The following is an 18,649-nucleotide window of genomic DNA, read 5'->3' on the forward strand; positions in this document are numbered from 1 at the left end:
TGCCAATCTCCCTCCATTTTGCTAGTGGGGTGCTGCCTCAGCATGGCTTGATGAGCGGTGTCCACACCCAGGATCTGAACCTTTGAACCCTGGGTTGCTGAAGCGGAGTGCACGAACTTAACCAATATTCCACCAGGCCAGCTCCTTAATAGTATTTTCTAAGAACTAACTTTTCAAGTTTTGAGTTTAGCATTTTCATAATCGTTTAGTTTGAATTACTTTCTTATTTCCATTCTGATTTTTTTCTCTGACTGATGGGCACATCAGAAAAGTATTTCTTTCATTCGTTCTTTTTTTTGGTGAGGAAGATTGGCCCTGAGCTAAGATCTGTGCCAGTCTGCCTTTATTTTGTATGTGGGATGCCACCATAGCATGGCTTGATGAGCAGCATGTAGGTCTGCACCTGGGATCCGAACCTGCAAACCCTGAGTTGCTGAAGTGGAGAGCACAAATTTAACCAGTATACCACGAGGCCAGCCCCCAGAAAAGTATTTCTTAATTTCCAAACACAGGGGGATTTTCTATATGTATCTTTTTGTTATTGATTTGTAGCTTAAATTGCATTGAGATCAGAGAACATATTTAAATTCTTTGAAACTTGTTGATTTCTTTTATGGTTCAGCAATAGTTAATTTTTGAACATGTTGTATGTGTGCTTAAAAAGAATGTATATTCAGAAGGTTTTTGGTTTAATTAAAAATAGTACTTTCATTAGGACAAGTTTATTAATCATGATAGTCAAATCTTCTACATTCTAGGGCCAGCCCAGTGGTTAAGTTCGCATGTTCTGCTTCGGCGGCCTGGGGTTCGCCAGTTCAGATCCCGGGTGCAGACATGGCACTGCTTGTCAAGCCATGCTGTGGCAGGCATTCCACAGATAAAGCAGAGGAAGATGGGCATGGATGTTAGCTCAGGGCCAGTCTTCCTCAGCAAAAAGAGGAGGATTGGCAGCAGATGTTAGCTCTGGGCTAATCTTCCTCAAAGAAAAAAAAAATTATAAAAATCCCTTCTATATTCTTATTGATTCTTTTGTCTCTTCTATCAATTAATGAAGTATATTAATTCTTCCAGTATGATTGTCTATTTCTCCTTGTATTTTGTTAGTTTTTATTTTCTGAGGCTGTTATAAGGGCATGCTACTTTACAATTGTTTTATCTTTCTGATGAATTGAACTTCACCAATAAATAAAATATTCCTTCTTCTCTAGTAATGCTGTTCTACCTTAATGTTTACTGTACTTTGATAGTCACATAGATGAACAAGCTTTCTTTTGGTTAGTGTTTGCATAGTATATCTTTCTTGACTTTATCCTTGCAACTTTAGATTTCTCTTGAAGGCAGCATACACCAGAAGCAAACAGCAAGATGGGATCATACATGCAAGTGCTTTATCAGACAAATAGCTGTGAGGGAATATTGGGGCGAAACCAGAGGAGGCTGGGAGAGCCATCAGACCACGATGAGGGTATGAACCCTTCGAGGAGTAGAGGGAAAGAAGACGTCTGACTGCAGTTTTTTTTTCTTCTTCTGAGATTTCCCCTGAGCTGACATCTGTTGCCAATCTTCCTCTTTTGTTTTTCCCCCCAATGCCCCAGTGCATGGTTGTATATTCTAGTTGTAAGTCCTTCTAGTTCTTCTATGTGAGACACCACCACAGCATGGCAACTGACAGACAGGTGGTGTGGTTCGGCGACTGGGAACCGAATCTGGGATGCTGAAGTGGTGAGAGTGCTAACTTTTAAGTACTAGGCCATCAGGGCTGGCTCTGTAGGTTTTATTTTAAACACCCTTATTGAGGTATCATTCATATCCATTTACAACCATTTTAAGTGTACAGTGATTTTGTCAATATACACAGTTGTGCAATCATTACCACAATTCAGTTTTAAAGATTTTATTATTTTATTTTTTTTAAAGATTTTATTTTTCCCTTTTCTCCCCAAAGCCCCCCTGTACATAGTTGCATATTTTTAGTTGTGGGTCTTTCTAGTTGTGGCATGTGGGACGCTGCCCCCGCATGGCTTGATGAGTGGTGCCATGTCCACGCCCAGGATCCGAACCAGCGAAACCCTGAGCCGCTGAAGCAGAGTGTGCAAACTTAACCACTTGGCCATGGAGCCAGCCCCCCACAGTTCAGTTTTAAAACGTTTCCACCATCTCCAAAAGATTCTTCCTGTGTGATTACAGTTAAACCCTATTGCTACCCCCTAACACTAGGCAGTCACTAATCTACTCTTGCCTGTATAGACTTGCCATTTCTGGACATGATCATACAGTATGTGTTCTTTTGTGTTTGGAGTCTTAGCATAAGGATTCTGAGGTTCCCCATGTTGTAGCATGTATTAGTATTTTGTTCCCTTTTGGTTATCCATTTACAAGTTGATGGATATTTGGATTATTTCCACTTTTTAGTTATGAATGATGTTGCTATGAACAGTCTCATGCTGCTTGCACACAAGCCCATGTGGACATGGTCTCATTTCACCAGGGTCGACACCTTGTGGTGCAATTGCTGGGTCATGTGATAACTCGGTTTAACATTCTGAGGAACTGCCAAACTGTTTTTCCAAAGTGGAAACATTTTGGAAAATTTCTATGTCCATTTTCCATTTCCATTAGCCATGTGTGAAGATTCCTGTTTCTCCACATCCTCCCCAACACTGGTTGTCTTCTTTTTGACTTTTAGCCATTCTAGTACGTGTGAAGTGGTATCTTATTGTAGTTTTGATTTGCATTTTCCTAATCACTAGTGATGTTGAGCATCTTTTCATCATCTTATCAGCCATTTATATGTCTTCTTTAGAGAAATGTCTATTCAAATTGTTTACCTATTTTTAAATTGTTTATCTTCTTATTAACGAGTAATAGGAGTTCTTTATATATTCTGGATACAAGTCCTTTATCAGACATATGATTTACGGATATTTTTTCCCAGTCTATGGCTTGTCTTTTTCATTTTCTTAATGGTCTCTTTTGTAGAGTAAATTTTAAGTTTGGATGAAGTCCAATTTATCAGGTTTTTCTTGTATGGATCACATCTTTGGTGTCATATATTAAGAAATCTGGGGCTGGCCCCGTGGCTGAGTGGTTAAGTTCTCGCACTCTGCTTTGGCGGCCCAGGGTTTCACCGGTTTGCATCCTGGGCGCAGACATGGCACCGCTCATCCAGCCATGCTGAGGTGGCGTCCCTCATGCCACAACTGGAAGGACCCACAAGTAAAAATATACAACTATGTACCGGGGGGATTTGGGGAGATAAACCAGGGGAAAAAAAAAAAAGACTGGCAACAGCTAGCTCAGGTGCCAATCTTTAAAAGAAAAGAAAAACAGAGGACTGGATAGGGTAGATTATGATAGAGTGTTTGGAAAAAAATTAAGAATCCATATTTAGCAAATTACAAAAGTAATTAGGTAATTCTTTAGTAAGGACTTTGTATATATTGATGGTGTAGTCATACAACTTACTATTCCATATTCAGTTAAGAGAATGAGGCACACTGATTATATGAGTTTAGCCTTCCAAAGCTGGAAGCCAATTTCCCAACCTCATTTGCAGCCAAGGATCAGGTTTGCCAATTAGATGCAGGTCCTGGCCAGTGAACACCTTCTGGTAAGCAGCATCTTGCTGTTTTTGGGAGGCAGCAGCACTGGAGTTTCTGGGATCTAGCTGCTGCTGTCATTAGCATAGGTTGCAGTGTTGATGTTTATAAGTGGCACTGGTGACATTATCATAGCACCTCTCCCCCCTGTTGTGGTCAGGATTTGTCTGTGGCTGCTGAGCTTCTGAGACTGTCCCTCTTAAAGGTTCTGTGTGCTACTTAATTCCTTTTCTTTTTAAATTAGTTAGAGCAGGCACTCAATTGACAAGAAAGAATCCTGATAGATACAATTTCCAAGATATGTGGAAACACCAAGTATAGAATAGTACACTTTTATTTTAAAAACATGCTTATTTTTTGTATAGAATTTTGTCTCTGGAATTTGGAACAGAAGTTGCCTCTAGAAAAGGGAGCTGAGAGTAAGGAAAGGACCTGATTTTCCATGACATATGTTTATGTATAATTTGAACTTTTAAACATATACATGGCACAAATAATTGGAAAAAAGGCATAGTCAAGCCACTGAATGACATCAACTAAGGGAACTGTGTGATAGGTTGTGTTTAGAAAGCTCACTAGGCAGTCCTGTGAAAGATGGACTGGAGGGAGGAGCCAAGAATGGGTGGGGGCAGAGAAACAAACTAGCAAATGATTACAGTAACTCAAACAAGAAGAGGCGTGGTTACGATGGCACTGGAAATGAGGATGAAGAGGAGGAAAGTCTGAGCTATTGAAAAGATAAATCTAAAGGCTTGACTAACCATATGGGGAGGTGTATCAATCAGAGTTCAATCAGAGAAGCAGAACCATATTAAGAGCGATTGTTAAATGGGTTCAAGCGTTCCACTTTGGGAGCTGGTTAAGCCATCTCTGTAAGGCTGTTGTCTGAGTCTGATGCTAGAACACAGTCCAGCTAAACTGACTGGGGATTGGGTCAGGGGCGGAAGTTCTATTTCTGATAAGGAATCCTCAAGGAGGCGATTTAGGGGTAGAGGAAGCTGGCTCTCTAGAGAGGAAGCAGATATACATTCACAGACTGTCTCCTTCACAGTAATTTTCCAAATAAAGCATTATAAAATCCAAGTTACAAATGGTAACTACCTACTGTTTAATGGGTACCTACTATGTGTGAGGTACTTTACGTATATTATGTGATTTAATTCTCACAAAACCCCTGAAAGTTGGACATTATCATCACCATTAGATAAGGTAAAATAGAGATAAAGTGAAATTAAAGAAGGAAATAGGCTGAGAGACCCTAAGACAGAAAGCTAATAAAGTGGCAGATCTGGGAATCCAACTTCTGACTCGACACCAACAACGTGGGTACAGTGAGAGAGTTTAACTCTACTGGAATTGGGTTGAGTCACTATTTTCTCAAATCTCCCAAAGATGGTACACAGATAGTACTACTCTACATGCATCAAAGATAAGTTCATTCATGACATACACTGTATGCTGTAGGGGTTTAGTACTTAATTCTTCAGGAACCTGTAGAAGGGGCTGTACCATACAAAGCTGCCAGGCTCGGCCGGCGTGTCAGTGAGGTTCTCAGCTGCTATCAATAAAATTATAAATAGGAAGTGAATGGTCCGTGTCTCAGGGGAGAAGTTAAGCTGTGAATCTCAATCTCCTGAATTGAATAAAGTCTGGAAAACACAACTACTAGAAATTTCGGTAGAATTTAGTCTCTTCAGACCCCCAAGGAGCAGAATGCCAGAGAAATTCAATGTGGCCAGTGTGAAGGCTCTTTCCATCTTATATATCTAACACAAAACTTTAAGAAAGATAATTTAATTTTTAAGGAAAAGATCCATGATTATTTAAAAATGTGAAAACCACATCTAATAAACTGATAATAGTTTCAGGAACAAGAGGATGTCTTCGTGCCATTACAGTCACTTCATAAGGAAGCATTTCAATGAAGGCTGGGAGCTGGCTGCAGTGCTGTCCGGGCCCGTGACGAGGGGCACGGCTGCTCTTCCTGTGTACTGTGGCACTGTCCCATCTTTTTGGGCCTGGGTCTCTTAAAGGATATGTCCGTCGTCTTGCACACGTGACCATGGCTTAGAGGTAGGCACAGAGCCGCTCCAGCTGCCCGGGATTCGTATTACTTAGGAATAGTAGCTCCTTTTTCCCATCTTCCGTATGAGCTAAAAAGGAGTCAAAGACAGACAATTGGCAGTTTTTCCCTGCAGCATGGTGTTACCCAGAACGTTCTGTAGACAGAGGCTACATTATCCACATTACATTCTGATGTAATTAGCACTCCCAAGAGACCTCAGTTTTACATCCTTTATCCCAATAAACTATTATTAATTTTTCTATGGATAATTTCCTTTACTGTCTCTATTCCTCCAATCCAGCATCTTTCTCTCCCTCTGTTCCAAGAATATATATCTTCTTGAATTTAGGACTTTGTCAAATCTTCCAGCCCCCTTAGGAATCTCCCCCCTGTGCCTCCCAGCCCACCATGCTGCAGCTGCTTTACACTCTGCCCTCCAGGCCAATATTAACTTATTCCAATGGCAGTTAATTCTCTATTACCTAGTGATAGTGCAGTCTTACTGTTCCTCTGCATGCCCCCTAGCCTCCCCACCCCCGGTCAAAGTAAGGGTAAAATGAACAGCTGGAATGCCTTCATAAACAGATACTAGGACAGGTATAGCAAGGATTTGGTTTGGTGCTGGGGTAGCCTCTCACACAGTATCAATTATTCTGTGTCCTAGCACATTAGTCTCTCAACCAAAGTTTGTTGAATGATGAATAAGTGCAACGATGCTGGACTATGACAGCAACCCAAACATCTGGAAACTGCCCAGTGGCTGGGCTTAGCCTGGCCTCCTCTTTTAGCATGAGTATCTTATTCTAGAGTAATATGAGAATTCAGGGAGAGTTACAACGTTTTTTGTAAATTAAACCTTAACCACCCCCCATCCCTATACCTTTCTGTACCATCTAATCAGCCAGAAAGAAGTCAAGATAAAAAGAAAAAAGATGAAATACAAATTACTGGCTTCTGCTGAGGGAAGAAGAAATGAAGGCTCTGACTCAGTGGGACTCTTCTGTGAGCACAAAGCCCTGATAGGAAAAAATTAAACAACTGACCTTTCTCATGTTGAAGCCAACTGTTCTCCAAATAATACTGAATACAACTTTCAAATTCCTTTGGGTTATAGTTGGAAACCAGGATGGGAATAAAGGGATCCAGGGTATCAAATCCTTCCTGGAGAAGAAAAACGATAGAGTATTTGTTAAGCGACAAATCAGCAGAGAGATCAATGTTATTTCAACTTTTTTTTTTTTTTGAGGAAGATTAGCCCTGAGCTAACATCTGCCGCCAATCCTCCTCTTTTTGCTGAGGAAGACTGGCCCTGAGCTAACATCTGTGCCCATATTCCTCTACTTTATATGTGGGACGCCTACCACAGCATGGCTTGTCAAGTGGTGCCATGTCTGCACCTGGGATCCGAACTGGTGAACCCCGGGCTGCCAAAGCAGAACGTGCGCACTTAACCTCTGCGCAACCAGGCTGCCCTATCTCAACATTTTGATGGCAAGGTCTTCACTTTTTTTCTATTCTACTCTACTTCTCACTCTCCAGCTACCCTGCCTTGTAAGTACAGGGCTCTGCACAGAGCAGCTGGCTACTGTTGCTCTCTATGGCCACAAACATTATATTTAAAAAAGAAATAATGCTTGAGGGGAGGATGCCACTTATCTGAATGTGTATATACATAAACACATACATATATATATTCTGATTTTTCTTACGGTTCTGACTTCCACAGTCAACAACAGTTCCAACAGTTCATATACTCAAAAACAGAAAATAAATAAAATTAACAAGGATGGGGGAAAAGGCCCTAAATGGAACACAAACTGAAACAATTGAATCAATCAAACTGTATTTCAAATTCCAAACACAACAGTGAAGGGAGGGGGAAACTAACCCAAGTTAACTTGTGAATGGAGTATCTGGACTAGAGAGCCTTAGGCTAAAGACAAAAACTAAACAGATACTACGCTGTCGTTCACGGTTCTTTTTTATAGAGTGAAGGGTTAGCAATTCTGAAACTACTTCTGCTGTAATCTAAGATTGAGCTAATAAGTAAATATAGCGTGGATAATAGGCAGATTTCTTATTGTTGGAGATGAGGGTTACAAATATGGAAAGGGGGAAGGATATAATGAATACTGTGATGCTAGCCTTGAAGTGGAAGTATCAGTATGAACTCATAGTTTTTAATATAAATAGAGAAACAGATATAGATGTGTATGGACGTATATATATAAACATATATGCATACAGTACATATACATACACATGCGCATACACGCAGGCACGCATGTATGAGTATCACATACATCTATTTACTGACTCTGCTCGAGGGCCTAGAAGAAGTGGCACCCTAGCAGCAATGAGTCCACCTACACTCAGCTCTTGGTTTCTAAATACCACTATCCTCTAAATGAACCAACGCTCCTTGGAGAAATGGCTGATTCTAGGACTGGGGCGTGCAAAGTACAAGATGAGTCTGGAACATGCTGTTGTGCCAAAATTAAGAAGTGCTTAAAGAATGATGGGGACATGTTAAAAGGACACAGAAGCCAGCTTGAAGGGGCTCCTACTAGCCAAATCTGGGATAATTTAAATACCAAAATAAATAATGATAGTAAAGGTTTGGAACCCATTAAATAAGAATCCACATGTCTACGCCAAAACAAATCAATACATAAGGGATAAAGGAAAGTTCTTGCATATAATAGAAAGCCAACTGATATATTTAGAAGAAATGATGGAGCGAGGAAATACCCATTTTACAATTATCATAATAACTGATTTAGAATAACTGAATAACCAATGGATACTAAAACTAATAATGGTAAGTTTGAGGAGTAACAGGATATTTACCTAGTCTCAAAGTATATCTCCATAAGATACTTACTCCTTACAAAAGGAAAATAGTAACTTTACTGAGAAGATAACAGGTGGACCCCACCTGAACTAAGTGTTCCAAGTTAACACTGTCAGTAATAGGAGAAATAGGTTTTCTGTGCCTCCTGATATTATGCACTGAGAAGATACAACATCACTTCTAACATCATATATAATTAGGAAAAAAATGAGACAACTCCATACAATAATCCATAAGATAACTGGCATGTACTCTTCAAAAATAGAAATACAAAAGTTATAAAAGACAAGGACTGAGGAAGGGTCCAGATTAAAGGAGACTGAGGAGACATGACAAATGAATGCAATGCATTATCCAGGACTTTCTTTTTCTGTAAAGGATATTGGGATACCTGGAAAAATAAGAATAAGGTTCATAGATTAGGTAACAGTATTATATTGATGTCAATATCCTGATAATTGTGTTGTGGTGATATGTTAGAATATCTTTGATTTTAGGAAATAGACATTTTTAAGAGAAAAACAGGCATCATGTCTCAGGTTACTGTCACATAATTCAGGAAAAAAGATGGAGAGCGAGAGAAAAATAAAGCAAATATGGTGGGCCGGCCTGGTGGCGCAGCGGTTAAGTGCGCACGTTCCGCTTCGGCGGCCCAGGGTTCCCTGGTTTGGATCCCGGGTGCAGACATGGCACCACTTGACAAGCCATGCTGTGACAGGTGTCCCACGTATAAAGAGGAGGAAGATGTGCACGGATGTTAGCTCAGGGCCAGTCTTCCTCAGGAAAAAGAGGAGGACTGGCAGATGTTAGCTCATGGCTAACCTTCTTGGGGTCGGGGGAAAGAAAGAAAGCAAATATGGTAAAGTCTTAACATTTTAGGAATCTGGGTGAAGTCATACAGAAATACTATTTTTCTCAAAATCTGAAATTATGTCAAAAAAAAAGAAAAAGTCTCTCTTTAGACAAAATGACTAAGGGGAAACCAATTTTCCAATGATCTGACCTTTCCCAGCAACTCCTGGGGCAGAAAGGCTTTCCGAGGCTTAAAGACAGATCCAGTCTGGCTCAAAGTCAACACAATGGCGCCTCCGTGCTGAAATGAGGAAAAGCCAAATTAGAAAAAGCTGAAAAAGATAGAAGAATGTATTTTGATCATCTGTAGATTTTTTTTGCCATGCACTGGTATGGCGGTGTGGCCTAGCACAGTTAAATGTCAACTGCGTTGGTTATTACTTCTAGATTTGGCTCTGACAATAAATTGCTACATGATCTAAAATTTATGAAAATCTTTTCCAAAGTTGATAAGAAGATATAAAAACACTTTGAACAATTGCAGGTAAAATAAAATTATGCCAAAATTTAAATAAAATGGTTTTGAATATGCTTACTGCAGTCAAATGGAAAGATGAGAAACCAAATACATAGATTTTCATCTTGGCACAGTTATGGGAATTAAATAAGATATAAGAATTTTCTGTCCCTAAAATTAGGGGCTGGAAAGTATTAGCAAGGTGCTGAAGGTCTTTAAAATGAAAATCCATTTCCTTCTGAAATGTGTTAGGCATACGCACTCACCCAATCATTCTTCACCATTTTCCTCAGGTTGTAGATGAGCGCTAGTTCCTCTGGGGCAATCTGCACGTCCGTCAGTGTGTACAACAGAGGAGAGAGGGCCGGGAGAGACAGGGACAGGGGGAGAAGAGATCATTACTTGCTTTGCCTGGATGCTCCCCTGAGACAAATGAATTGACAACAACTGAAAAATCCTCAACTACTACTTAGTGCCTGAAGGTACAACCTCTGAGACAAGCTACCTAGCCACCGGCCCTGAAACTGCCATGCTTCTGCAGATTAAAAACAGTCACCCCGGGAGAAAACACCCACTGCCCCAAACCACCCCCTTCCTTGAAGCTTCTGATCTTTTCCACTCAGATCACATAGCCTCATTTTGAAAAGAAAACAGGAAGAAAAAATTGACAAAGAAAGAAAACGTAGCTTCATGCTCTTTTCAAAATACTCTCCCTTAGTTTTCAATGGATGGTGGAACTCGGCATCACCTTCTCCTTCTGATGCTATTTTCACTATACATCTTAATTCAAATACTCCTCAGGGAAGAAAATATATTGATTGAATGGTCTACAAGGCTACATCCTAGCCTACATACATGATGGTATCAGAAATCAGAGAAACCAGAATAGAGAAACTCAGTTTTCCTACTGGGCTTTTATCTTCTCTTTTCAGGGTGGTCCTTCCCCAGAGAGCATTGACTCCATCCACTGCCACCAGGAGGTGAAAAATACCCGAAGAACTTTGCCTCTTTAGCTCTTTGAGCACAATCCCAACTGCATCTGTGGCGTTCCTCACTCGCGTTATGCCCTGTAGGGAAAGAGAGACGGTGGCTTATAGTCCTAGCAGAGGCCTTCTCTGGTTATGACGCAGTACACATTCAGTGTCTTTTTTATACCTGTTCAACTACTTCTCCCAGAGGACTGCCTTTCTCAGTGCTTTCTCGCTTATTCCAGACATACTTCTCTTGAACTTTTATCTAAAAACAAACAAAATAAAAATCAAAAAAGGCTACTCAGCCTAAGGATGAACCCATCCCTAGCTGAGAAGGTAGGAGGCTAAGGTTGTTAGGAGCCATTTTTTAATCTATTTTTCAAGCTCTGTAAGAGACCTCAGTATGGAAGTGAAAGCTTTCTAGCCTCTTTATGCCCAGAGCTTAAAAAGAGAGTCTGACTAAAAAGGTCCAGGATGAGGCCTTGGCATCCGCATTTTTAACAAGCTCCTAGGTGATTCTGATTTATATCCAGAGTTGAAAACCCCTGGCCTAGAGAGCGTATCCAGGCACTGTTAAACAATTTTACCAATACAATTCTGGTTCCGAAAAAGATCTTATGTGGAGAAAATTATACAGTTGAAAATTTGTTTTAGAGGATTGGAGGCTGTGACCTTGGAAAAGTCAATGAATCAATCTGTTCTCCACTTTTGTACCCACAAGATGAGAATTATTGCTGCCTCATTATTTCACATGGATAAATGAGTTTCAGGTTGTGAGCTCTCTGTGAGTAAAATGTGCGGGGGAAAAAAACCCCAAATGGTACAGTTATTCCCAACTACAATACTAGTTCTCCATAGTTTACGGGTACTCAGGGCACAAAGATTAAAATCTATTTAAAGAATGTCCGTCACTAAACTTCTGGGAGTTTAGTCACCTGACTCAAGAAACGCTCATTTGCAGTTTTGAAATTCTTCAGCCAGATCGAAGCCTCTAAAGGTTGATCCAAACGCTGTTTGTTGTAGGTGGACTGTAGAAGATTCCGGCAGTTTTTCACCCAAAGATGTGCTAAAAGGGCACAAGAAAACAAACCAGGCAGGAACTGACTGTATTTAACTCAAAATACTCTAAGCCTTTTTAGGTTATAGGAAATGACTTTAGATTCTCATATATTTTTCTTAAAGCCCTCTTGTTTCAGAGGTTTACTTTTTTGTCTGGTCCATCTTAGATTAAACATTATCATTACAATGAATACACAAGGCATACCAGGTGGATTAAAGGTCACTTCAGCTTCCTGGCAGTTTACAAAGATAGTTAGAAAATGTAGATGCACACAACATTGAACAAAACAAGGAGGGATATATGCAAAGTATGGGAGTTTAAATTTTTAAGATCCATGCTGACAACTCTAGAATGCTGAAAAACAGTACCATGTCAAAGGCTCTGTGGGTACTCAAAATTGTTGACTGATGATACTAAAGCCTGTGATGACCTCTAAGGTGGGAGTTTATGCTCTTGGGCATTACATATCAAAGTGGGGGCTGTTGGGCCAAAATCTTTCATTATTATCATCAAAACCCTCCAGGAAGCTTTTAGCTGAATTTCCTCTTGTTGCGTTTACTTCACCTTGCAACCTGCTTGTCAGTAGTATGAAAAAATCATGATGAATTAGCTCAGACCACTCTGCACCTGGAGCAAAGGCCTTTCCCTTAGCCAGCAGAGCCCTGTCAGAAAATTAAAGCCACAACCTACCACAGTAACAGGATAACTAACCCTGACAGAGTGAAGATAGGAAGTCTTACCATCTGGAATATGCAGTATCAGCCAGTCCTGTTTTGCACAGAAATGAATAATATGGCAAAGACTGAGGGTTTTTCCTGTTCCCTTCTCCCCATCTAAAGCACTTGTTAAAGAAAACATCACCAGCAGGGACACTTCTGTCAACAAGTAGTGCTCTTGCATTTCTTCTTTTGCCTCATTTGAGGAAAGCGTTGGCTCAAGACAGCCCAGGCAGGCAGGAAAGGATACAGAGAACATATCGTACAGCTGGATGAGCAAAATTGGTATTTTTCAGGTAATGCAGAAGCTCTAGCGCTGGTTTCCTTACCATCAGGCAAGCTTCATTGAATGTCTTCACCTAACAAAATAGGGAAGGAGGAAGGAGAGGGTGGGGTGTGGGACTTCTAGACAGTTCTTAGTATATAGACTGAGGCTAATATAGCAACCAGAGCACCAAATTGCATATTTTTCATTTATTCAGATAGGAGAGGTTGGGTTGGTATTGAATTTGAAAATCTGTCCATATAATTGATCTAAAAACTGAAGCACATTATCCCACACCAAGTAACGTAACAGTGAGCTTTTGATTGTTTCTGTAAAAGCAGCACAGATATTACATCAGCTGGTTGAAATCCACAAATAATCCAGACATCTCATAACATAACTATGTATACCACTTAGGGCTGATGTCAATATTAAAAGCACGTGAAATGCTTAACAAAGTATCTGACACATGGTAAACACTGAATAAATATTAATTCCTTGAAATTTATTTTTAGCTAATTCTTACTACTATAACCATTTAGACTCTTCTCTAGAACTACACACATGGCAGCTCAGGGCAGGTGTGACCAACTGCCCCAGAGCTGTGAGGCTAGACACTACCAGCACACAGACACACCAGAGAATTGACACATAAAGTTTATTCCCTTTTTGCCTCTGGGAATACTTTGGTGGAAAAATTTGGGAAGCACTGATATGTGTAAAAGTGATTTGCAAATAAAATATTTAATCATGTCTATGGTAAGAATAAATATCTAACAAATACTATTTGCAAGCATATCAGATAAGGATTAAAATAATGTATTTTTTAAAGAAATCGTAAGCAAACAACTGGATTGGAGAAGGACTTGACAAGTTAGTGCAAACTCAATGGAAAGTGAAACCTTCAAAAACACGCTACAGATATTAAAACAGAAATGCCATATTAGGTAATATGACAGTACTAAAATACACAAACAATGGTAAGGGAGTTGGCCTTTACGTAAACGCAAATTATGGAAAGAATGTATGAGTAATTCTCTCCAAAACACTGGTGGTTAAGCCATTCTGAAAGCAACCTGAATGGTTAATTAAAGTTAGGCCCCCACAACCCTGAAGCTAGAGATTGTACTATGAATGTCTTGGAACAGTTTAAAGTGCCATTACAGATTATTTCTTCTGGTTGTGTCCTATTTCCAAACTTAACAAGATTCTTTTTTTTATTTTAAATTTTTGATTTTTCCTTCTTCTCCCCAACACCCCCCAGTACATAGCTGTATATTTTTAGTTGTGGGTCTTTCTAGTTGTGGCATGTGGGATGCTGCCTCAGCGTGGCTTGATGAGCGGTGTTAGGTCCACGCCCAGGATCCAAACTGGGAAACCCTGGGCTGCCCAAGCAGAGTGCGCGAACCTAACCACTCGGCCACGGGGCTGGCCCCTACCAAAATTCTTGATGACAAAGCTGTCTATGTCTAGAATTAGCTCCTTATTGGTGTCTCATTTAACTTCTTAAAATAAAGCATGGTGAAGAAATGACATCCTCTGGCTCTTGGGCTAAAAATCAGCTGCATGGTCAAGTTTGATATTTCGTTAAGAAAGAATAATTTCTGAGGCTGACAATAATTCAGCAGGAGTTCGTCAAAAGAACCAATTATACCAATAAAGTATGGTTACATTTAATCATGAATTCTTTCAATGGCTATAAAGCACCCAAGATTACACTCTTTGGGTTGAAGTTATGACCACAAAACTACATTTTCTGAAAATCTGTGAGACTGAAGAACAACAAAGATGCATCTAATCCAAATATCACTTCTATTTGGCTCAGGAATATATTATGATTTTGTTTTTCTACAGCACGTTAAGTATTTTTATGATATTTTGATAAGGCAAATATTAAATTTATTTTTAAAAATTATTTGAATGCCAAAGTTTCTAGAAATCTGTTGATTAACACAAGGAAAATAGCAAGATATTGTTTGTTTCTTTAAGAATAGTTTGCCTGGCTCCAAAAAGGATTTAAAGAGGTTAACCGCAGATAAACACTGGCTTCAAGTAATTATAGTAACAGCACTATTTATAAAAGATAATCAATAGCTGAATTTACCTTTTTTTTAGATTCAAATTTCATCTTTTATAGTTTTCTTCTCATTTAATCCCACCCCTCTGCTATTAACAGCTTGTGTTCTGGGCTCCCTCCCATTCCTTCCCCTGTTTTGAGCACCTGCATTACAAAGCGAGGTGGCAGGCCATGGGGGAATACAGCCTTCAGATCCTGGAGAGGTATGTTGTAGTGCTGACCCTCATGCTGCTCCCCATGCTTGGCCTATGAAACAAAAATGCAAACAGGTATAATGGGGTCACAGACAAAGCGGCAAAGACTTTGAACAAGTGGAAGGGGCCTGCTAGGCCATATTGAGGAAACATTCATCTCTCAGAGCTAGAAAAGATATCTTTCATTTCTTATCGCAGACAAAAAAATACTGGTTGTTGTCCCCAAATTCACAATGTGTATATAAAGCTGGTGTTGGCCTGAATGATGAAGCCAGTTGCTCAGCAACATAAACCCTAGATATGAAGGGAGCAAAGACAATTCTTGCCATCTGGATTCTTCTGTGCTGTGTATAGAGATGCTCCAGTCATGTGACAAGATCATCTGCATGCCCCTGTTCCCATAGAAACCCCAGAGGAACTGGCAGATAAAGGGACTACAATTACAGGGAAAGCTGAAAGACACTTCAATGACTTCATTCACTTAGTCTATTTCATTTTGTGCTTGTGAAAGTAGGTGAATGCTAGAGATGTAAATAAAACACACCCTGCTGAGATGGTGTTTTGGGTAATGAGTTATTTTTTTCCCTCCCACATGCACAGCATATGTTAAGATGGGGAGACTCAGAGGGTAGGGGTAGGGACAAAAAGAGAGAAAAAAGCTATTGGTTCCCTTCACATTTAAGCACAGACCACACAACTAATTTCATTTATGAGAGGCAGCAGTAATAATGCGGAAGGAGAAAAGAAATCAACATCTAGCCTAATGGGACCTGAAGTAGAAAATGCAACACTGGATACTGCTGGAATCCTGGCTTCTGCTGACAAACTTCACTTTAAATGCTGCTCTTCTCAATAAATCAAGTTAGTGCCCTCTCAAGACACTAGGAAATCCACTTAGAAAGGTAGAAAATAGTACCAGATTGGTTATCAGGAAAACTGGGTTCTGTACCTGCTCTGCTATGTGATGTCGGGCAAGTAAGTTGCTTTCTTTAGGCTTCTCCCTACCAGGGTTGGTAAACTATGGCTGGCTACCCGTTTCTGTAAATAAAAGTTTTACGCAACACAGTCATAGCCATTTGTTTATGGCAGAGCTAAGTAGTTGTGACAGAGACCACTTTGGCTCCTAAGCCTAAAATATTTACTGTCTGGTCCTTTAAGGAAAAGTTTGCTGACCAATCATACAGAAAAGATCAATAATAACTGCTACATTTAACTTCTAAGGAATTGACTTAATACCTTAATTACTTAAGGTACTATGTACCTAATCTATGCCCAACAAATCCTTTGGCAGGAGGTCAGTTTAATAGTAGGGATTAAATCAGAGCAGATAGGGACTGACTTGCCTGAGTGTTTGATGTTACCACAGTATCAGGCAGGGAAGGGGAAGATGTGGGTTCCAGAATGCTGTCTCGTGTGTCTTGTCTGACTATATGTAAACCTGCTTAGCTTCTTTGGGTTTCAGTTTTCCTGATACGTAAAATGACAGCAACACAAATTATATGCCCTGAAAAAAATCCAAATATACATCAGCAACTCACCGGGTCACTCTCACTGGTGCGGGAAACAGCTCTGGGACTCTCAACTGGAACCTGATTATCCAGATGAGCAGCAAGGTTTTGTGGTGCCTGGCTCCCCGTGTGCAAAAAATGTCCAGCGTCCAACTAAAAAAAGAAACCACTTTAGTGTTCTGGAATTATCAGGTTTTTTATGCTTGCTACAACAATAAGGTTTTTCTTTTTTTAAAGATTGGCGTCTGAACTAACAACTGCCAATCTACTTTTTTCCTGCTTTTTTCCCCCAAATCACCCCAGTACATAGTTGTATATTTTAGTTGTGGGTCCTTCTAGTTGTGGTATGTGGGACACCACCTCGACATGGACCAATGAGCAGTGCCATGTCCACACCCAGGATCTGAACTGGCGAAACCCTGGGCTGCTGAAGCAGAGCACGCGAACCCAACCACTTGGCCACGGGGCCGGCCCCAACAATGAGGTTTTAAGCCATGTCTGCAACAGGGAAAAATGTCACTACCATACATTTTAGTTTTGTGTAAAACAAATCCTTGTTATTATTTATAATTCTCTAAGTCCAATCACATTATTCATATTCTGAATGTGTTGTGTTGCTGTGTCATGGCTCTGTTCCATATGGAAACAAACGATTCTGTTAGAGATTGTTCTGGAGCAGAGCATAGCTATTAACAACCTAAAGCAGGAGACTCCGTTTAATGCTCTTGTCCACAGTAATGAATGGTGGCCAGTACGGTATGATCCTCAGCTGTTTAGCAATCACAGTCACCTCAGTTACTAGGGGATCGGTGCAATGTTGCTATTTGATAGGTATAATTACACTCCCCACAATAATGCTAGCTGTGCCCTGGGATAAAGAATCTTTCATTAAGGACATGTAACGAGGGAGTGTGTAAAGCATCCAACTAAGTGAAAATAAACTGCTCTACGGGCAAGTCAGTGAACTGCACACGGAAGCCTCTGAAGTGGGGAGGAGTCGAGGGAGAGGATGAGATTTCAAGAAACAAATCTGAAAAAGTGCTAAGTGGAGAACCCCCAAGCTGAGCTTAGTGATAACAGACCTCATGTAGAAGTGAAAAGATGCCCATTACAAGGGAAAGATTAGAAGCCAGCAGAAGCAGAATGAGGATGTGAGAGCTTGCTGAATTAAGGAAGTTGCTTGGTAAATCAATAGGTAATGTGAAAGCTGCCTGTAGGTTATATTCAGTCTCACCATGCAGCTTCACGAGTGCAGCAATGTATACTATTTTTATACCACCCCTCATAACTCTTATACCCATTTTATAAGAGGATCTTAAACTCCATAACGACATTCTAACTGGTATCTTTACCTCTAAATCTTTGACTCTTCATCTTTCATAGTCTAAAGATTTGTCCTCCCAAATAATAGGTTTAATCTTCAGCTAATCAAAAAGCTTGAATGGTTCCTGACTAATGTCAAAATAAGTCTCGAAGGCCTTAGCATGATTATCAAGGCCGATGTGATGACTTCAATCTACCTTTCCAGTCTCATCCCGTCATGAACTCTATACTCTATTCATATGCTAAAACATTATTCACTTTTATGTTTCTATGCTTCTGCTCATTCTACTTCAACTTCCCTCTCTCTCTGTTTAAACCTTACTTATCCTTTAAGGTTCATCTCAAATGTCACATCCTCTGTGAAGATTTGCTAGACACCTCCAGCCAAAAGTAATTATCTTTCCCTCTCTGCTGATAGCACTTTCTTTGTATTGCATGGCATTTTTACTCTGCCTTGAACTGCATTCATGGCTTTTGTTAACTCAGTACCTATTACATGCCAGGCAATACAGTGTTTTACAGCCATTATTTTTGAGTCAAGAATCCTAGAATATAGGTTGAATATTATGCCTGTTTTATGATGGGGGAAACCGCGGTTCAGGGAAGTTAAGTAATTTTACCTAAGGTCACAGAGTTGGTAGGTGGTAAAATCAGAATTCAAATCAAAGTTCGTCTAACACCAAAATCTCTATTCTTTTTATTATATCA

The 18,649-nt window shown here is 40.0% G+C and overlaps 1 protein-coding gene across 2 annotated transcripts in view; it reads right to left on the reverse strand.

Annotated features, from left to right (window-relative positions):
- Positions 1 to 3,915: 3,915 nt before the first annotated feature.
- The window catches only part of DAP3 (death associated protein 3), a 35,021-nt gene continuing 20,287 nt past the window's right edge, over positions 3,916 to 18,649 (reverse strand). For both annotated transcript variants that reach the window (XM_046682772.1, XM_046682771.1), the window contains exons 3-13: positions 16,649 to 16,771; positions 15,061 to 15,162; positions 12,825 to 12,933; positions 12,599 to 12,691; positions 11,734 to 11,864; positions 10,983 to 11,063; positions 10,736 to 10,894; positions 10,094 to 10,153; positions 9,522 to 9,611; positions 6,708 to 6,825; positions 3,916 to 5,752 (exon numbers count right to left, since the gene is read on the reverse strand). In XM_046682772.1, the coding sequence (XP_046538728.1) occupies positions 5,667 to 5,752; positions 6,708 to 6,825; positions 9,522 to 9,611; positions 10,094 to 10,153; positions 10,736 to 10,894; positions 10,983 to 11,063; positions 11,734 to 11,864; positions 12,599 to 12,691; positions 12,825 to 12,933; positions 15,061 to 15,162; positions 16,649 to 16,771 (1,152 nt within the window). In that variant the 3' untranslated portion in view covers positions 3,916 to 5,666. The remainder of the gene's footprint in view (positions 5,753 to 6,707; positions 6,826 to 9,521; positions 9,612 to 10,093; positions 10,154 to 10,735; positions 10,895 to 10,982; positions 11,064 to 11,733; positions 11,865 to 12,598; positions 12,692 to 12,824; positions 12,934 to 15,060; positions 15,163 to 16,648; positions 16,772 to 18,649) is intronic.

This window comes from Equus quagga, chromosome 13 (genome assembly GCF_021613505.1).
Source record: "Equus quagga isolate Etosha38 chromosome 13, UCLA_HA_Equagga_1.0, whole genome shotgun sequence".
Lineage (NCBI taxonomy): Eukaryota > Metazoa > Chordata > Mammalia > Perissodactyla > Equidae > Equus > Equus quagga.